Source organism: Dreissena polymorpha, unplaced genomic scaffold (genome assembly GCF_020536995.1).
Source record: "Dreissena polymorpha isolate Duluth1 unplaced genomic scaffold, UMN_Dpol_1.0 chrUn075, whole genome shotgun sequence".
Classification (NCBI taxonomy): Eukaryota; Metazoa; Mollusca; class Bivalvia; order Myida; family Dreissenidae; genus Dreissena; species Dreissena polymorpha.
Window position 1 is genome coordinate 59,796 of NW_026273389.1, and position 6,017 is coordinate 65,812.

At 37.7% G+C, this 6,017-nt stretch overlaps 1 protein-coding gene across 1 annotated transcript; it reads left to right on the forward strand.

Annotated features, from left to right (window-relative positions):
* The first annotated feature begins 1,728 nt into the window (after positions 1–1,728).
* LOC127863996 (uncharacterized) lies at positions 1,729–3,366 on the forward strand. The gene is made up of 2 exons (XM_052403669.1): positions 1,729–2,869; positions 3,083–3,366. Exons 1-2 carry the CDS (start codon positions 1,729–1,731, stop codon positions 3,364–3,366), a joined length of 1,425 nt encoding a protein of 474 aa, XP_052259629.1.
* Positions 3,367–6,017: the final 2,651 nt, after the last annotated feature.

The window sequence follows — 6,017 nt, forward strand, 5'->3', positions numbered from 1 at the left end:
TTAAGAAAATGAACTGACTTGTCAAAATAGTGGTCCGCTTTGCAAAGTTTGCAAACCGCTTTTTCACATAATGTATCACCTTTAAAAGAAAAAGAGAATCAGTTCCAAGACGCCAACTACTAATATTCTAACTTTCTCTGGGAGATGTGAGAACTGCACTGTTTAAATACGTCTTTCGATACAATCAATATAAATAGTGTATTTACAGCCTTTTTTGTATTATTATGGAATTACAGCAACTGTTTACATTGGCCATTTTTTGTCTACTCTGTGTTTTGCTTTAGATTTGTTTTTTGGATTTAAATAACCATTTTGTCCATTTGATTTATTATGTTCTCAAAACTGAATCGACGAGATTACATTGTTTGTTTCCACATAAATATATTATATGTTATCTTCGGTTCCTGTAAATATTCCAGTATATTTACCAGATCTGATGCGTAATGACTGAGTCATTTTTGCATTAATTTTCCGATTGGACATTGATTTTAAACAATTCGAATGGTGCCATGATGCATTTGGAGCAGTCGCTTTTAATTAAAAAAAATGCTCGCGATTTGAATGAGAGAATGCACAGAACATGAAAAGCTGCTCGCAAATTAAGTACATCTAAGGTGTGTTTTCCTTAGATATGACATGGTGACTTCCATTGATTCAGATTCGAACATGGCATAGATATTGCCATAATACATATTTTGGTTAAAATTCGTCAATATTGAATAGTAAATTTGGCTTGAAGAGAGGTTATATGATTTTACTTTGTGTTCAAGTTGTTTTTACATCGTTTCAATTACATTCACACTTGGTCAAGATAGTGTTAATTTTAAGGTTCTACCAAATTTTCCGCAGAATGAGTTATACATGTGGTTTTTACAGTGAAATATAGTAAAATAGTACTGCATATTGTCTCCAACTCAAACAATATACCCTGGATGGTTCTATGATATACGTGCTCCACACATTTTCAAAACCTGTTTCTGTTAACCCATTCATGTCTAGCATGTAGAAAAAAGGCCATGGCAAACAGCGAAGACCCAGATGACCTCATCAGGGTCTGCGCTGTTTGCTTAAAGGAATTTCTGTAAGAAATATTCTAAATATAGAAATAATTATACAAGATATCCCTAATTTTGGAAATAAATTGATCCACTATAGAAGGATGACAGAATCCACTCGGCATAAATGGGTAAAGTAGCAGTCGGCTGTTTGCGTTTCAACTTTAGAGAAAACTATACACTTAGGTTGACAAAAAGTTTCGAATATGTATATTGTATTAAAATAGTCTTAAGAATCATATTGCATTGTTAGATATTTGTATTTGATTGTTCACTTAGAGTGTGAAAGTAATCCGTGACAGAATGGAGCCACGTTCACCAACCTTGTCAACGCCTACACGTACACATGTGCATTACTGACAGACTGACATACTTGTCAGCGTGGGAAAGCCGTATGCGCATAAAAGAATATTTCTATGCAGAAGACGCTGAACATAGAACCAGGGAAGATCAGCATCAATACAAAAAGAAGACCTCGACGTGGACTCCAAAGGCTGGCCGCGACAAATGGCTGGACACATATATACAAGCGGTCAAAGACGACATCATTTGCGGATTAAAACGAAAATTTAAATATATTCTAAGCAAATCGGAAGAATAGGCAATCAAAGAATTACTCCACGACGACAACATCGTTATTCGGCCTGCCGACAAGGGGTCGGCGATAGTGATAATGGACAGGGAAGACAATGTCAAAAAGCCGAAGTGTGAAATGTCTGACAGTGACACATACGTCGACGTGACGGATGATAGAACAAAAATTGTGGAAAACAAAGTGAAAAAAGTGACCGACACTCTTTACAAGATGGGGTCGATCGACAGTGACCTAAGAAGGTATCTCACCAGCAGCAGTGGAACTTCCGGTAAGCTTCAGAGCAACCCGAAGCTTCATAAACCTGGGATGCCTCTCCGCACTATTGTAAACGGCCGTAATCACCAGACAGAGAAGATGGCGGCAATAGTGGAGAATGGACTATGCGATCATGTGACGTCACTTCCGTCGTATGTGAGAGACACAACCGACGATCTAAACAAAATAGTACAGATACAGCACCCGTTACCAGACGGTACCATCATATATTGTTTGGATGTAAAGGTTCTTTACCCCAGCGTACCAAGAGAAGAGGCCCGTGCTGCAGTAACTGAAGCTCTCAATCGGCGAGTGCAACCGGAAGTACCAACCAACGACATGATCATAATGATGGACACTGTCCTAAATAACAACACCATTTCATTCAATGGAGACCACTACATGCAAAATGAAGGAACTGCCATAGGATCGCACTTAGGTATGAACTACGCGTCGACCTATATGGAAGCCTGGAAGAAAGAATTATTTTCGAAATCAAATAAACATCCAATAGCTTACTTCCGGTTCGTTGATGATGTTTGGGGCTTGTTGACACATGGTTTGGAGGAACTAAAGACATTCCACGCGTTTGCAAATACAATCCATCAACGGATACAGCTCGAGCTCCGCTACTCCACAGAGCATCTCGAATTCCTAGACACTATGACGTTAATTCGAACAGGAAGGCTGGTTACAGACGTATACACCAAACCAACAGATAGGCACCTCTACATGCACAAGGACTCGTCTCATACCGAGTCTACGAAAGGGGCCATTCCGTACGGCTTAGGTGTGAGGCTGAAACGAATATGTTCGGAAAGAAAGACTACAAAAAAACACAGCGATGAGATCAAAGAACAACTACTGCAGCGAGGATACAATGGCCGATTCGTCGAGACAGAACTGAAGATAGTTGATAGCAAGAAGCGAGAAGATCTGCTGCGTACAAATGTGTCTTCAAAAAGTACTTCCAGGGTACCGCTCGTTATCACTTTTTCCAGAGCGCTACCAAATGTCGGCCATATCCTCCGGAAACACCTGCCCACACTCCTCACTTCCGATCGTATGAAAAATGTATTTCCTGAACCCCCGTTATCAGCATTCAGAAGAGACTGCAACCTGGAAGGCATATTGGTTCATAAAAAAACAACCGAATGATTTTCCGGGTTACAAACAGGAGCGGACCTTGTGGGCGCAGAGGTGCGCAATCTGTCCGTACATGATGGAGGCCGAAGGTTCAGCGATACCACCGGCAAAAGCTACAATGGGCGGAACGAGGTCACAAGCAAATCCACCAATGTAGTCTACGCTGTACACTGCGAACGATGTAAGACCTTTGTATACGTAGGGGAAACGGAAGAGACCCTGTACCAGCGACATCTCCTTAACCTGTCCCGGATACGGACTGGACACAATGACCCGGTTGCCGAACACTTTTGCACAAACGGCCACACGATTTAATAGTCGTTGACCATATATGGTGATTTTAATTTAAAAGTGAAATATCAAAATTGGTATCAAGATTTTAATGATATGCACAAAGCCTAACAGACAACATAGACAATTGAAGAGCAACGGAAAACAACGCCTAACAGACTACATAGACACTTGAAGAGCAACTGAAAACAACGCCTAACAGACTTCATAGACACTTGAAGAGCAACTGAAAACAACGCCTTACAGACTACATAGACACTTGAAGGGCAACTGAATACAACGCCTAACAGACTACATAGACACTTGAAGAGCAACTGAAAACAACGCCTAACAGACTACATAGACACTTGAAGAGCAACTGAAAACAACGCCTTACAGACTACATAGACACTTGAAGAGCAACTGAAAACAACGCCTATCAGACTACATAGACACTTGAAGAGCAACTGAAAACCTGTTGCGCGCACTGATTGTCATGCATACGAACATTTTGATTTTTTTCATAACTTGATAATATGATATTAATTCAGTAATCGTGGAAATATTGTTTCTTTGTAAGATTTATAAAATATTTTGGAATATGTTTTTTACGTTTGTTCAACACGCAATGTCACCCTTAACCGGAAACATAAATATAACGAATCTGGATTTTAAAAAGTATTTCATTTATTTATTACAGCATATTGATTAATATAATTTCCCTGGTCTAATATTTTTCTTCTAATAATATGAAATATGCTTATTTGTTCCCGTACATTTTGTTGACATTGTTGGCCTACCAAGTAAAACGATAAATAACGTGTATCCAAGTATTATGCTTCTCACATTGCTCACGTTTCGATGGCATAGAGGTGACATTCACTCCTATTCTTTTAAATTGTTCTTCTTTTTTTCTACCTCGTGTCCACGACCTATTAACTCCTCGACTAAACGACTTTTTAACTCGTACGAACAAGTTTGCTATGTTGTGGCAACGATTTCCTAAGGCGAGGGGACGAGATAAAAAGAAGAGGAGTTCAACTCTTAATAAAAGAAGAGAGCAATGAAAAGGGTGGTGCAGTATATAAAGAAGGAGTTCATTAAACAAAAGAGGAGAAAATTTTCGCCATCTCGAAGGAACCACTTAGATTACTAGTTCCCAAGAGTTGTTCAGCCAATCAATTGGTTTTTATATAAAATTAACTTTTATTCTTTTTTAAATTGCACTCTTCTTTTTTCTATCTCATTACCGTGACATACTTACTTGTGGGAGCGACTTACTAAGTCGAGTTACGAGACTGACAAAATAGGAGTAAATTCGAATTGCTGACTAACGCGTTCCCTTGAGATAGCTAACATTCTCTCTTGTTATGTTTAATTCATCCCTCCTTTATTTAAACACGCAAAACCTACTTTGCATAATTCTGATCAAATTAAGAAAATGAACTGACTTGTCGAAATAGTGGTCCGCTTTGCAAAGTTTGCAAACCGCTTTTTCACATAATGTATCACCTTTAAAAGAAAAAGATAATCAGTTCCAAGACGCCAACTACTAATATTCTAATTTTCTCTGGGAGATGTGAGAACTGCACTGTTTATATACGTCTTTCGATACAATCAATATAAATAGTGTATTTACAGCGTTTTTGTATTATTATGGAATTACAGCAACTGTTTACATTGGCCATTTTTTGTCTGCTCTGTGTTTTGCTTTAGATTTGCTTTTTTGGATTTAAATAACCATTTTGTCCATTTGATTTATTATGTTCTCAAAACTGAATCGACGAGATTACATTGTTTGTTTCCACATAAATATATTATATGTTATCTTCGGTTCCTGTAAATATTCCAGTATATTTACCAGATCTGATGCGTAATGACTGAGTCATTTTTGCATGAATTTTCCGATTGGACATTGATTTTAAACAATTCGAATGGTGCCATGATGCATTTGGAGCAGTCGCTTTTAATTAAAAAAAAATGCTCGCAATTTGAATGAGAGAATGCACAGAACATGAAAAGCTGCTCGCAAATTATATACATCTAAGGTGTTATTTCCTTAGATATGACATGATGACTTCCATTGATTCAGATTCGAACATGGCATAGATATTGCCATGATAAATATTTTGGTTAAAATTCGTCAATATTGAATAGTAAATTTGGCTTGAAGAGAGGTTATATGATTTTACTTTGTGTTCAAGTTGTTTTTACATCGTTTCAATTACATTCACACTTGGTCTAGCTAGTGTTAATTTTAAGGTTCTACCAAATTTTCCGCAGAATGAGTTATACTTGTGGTTTTTACAGTGAAATATAGTAAAATAGTACTGCATATTGTCTCCAACTCAAACAAGATATCCTGGATGGTTCTATGATATACGTGCTCCACACATTTTCAAAACCTGTTTCTGTTAACCCATTCATGCCTAGCGTGTAAAAAAAGGCCATGGTAAAGAGCGAAGACCCAGATGACCTCATCAGGGTCTGCGCTGTTTGCTTAAAGGAATTTCTGTAAGAAATATTTTAAATATAGAAATAATTATACTAGATATCCCTAATTTTGGAAATAAATTGATCCAATATAGAAGGATGAGAGAATCCACTCGGCATAAATGGGTAAAGTAGCAGTCGGGTGTTTGCGTTTCAACTTTAGAGAAAACTATACACTTAGGATGACAAAAAGTTTCGAATAT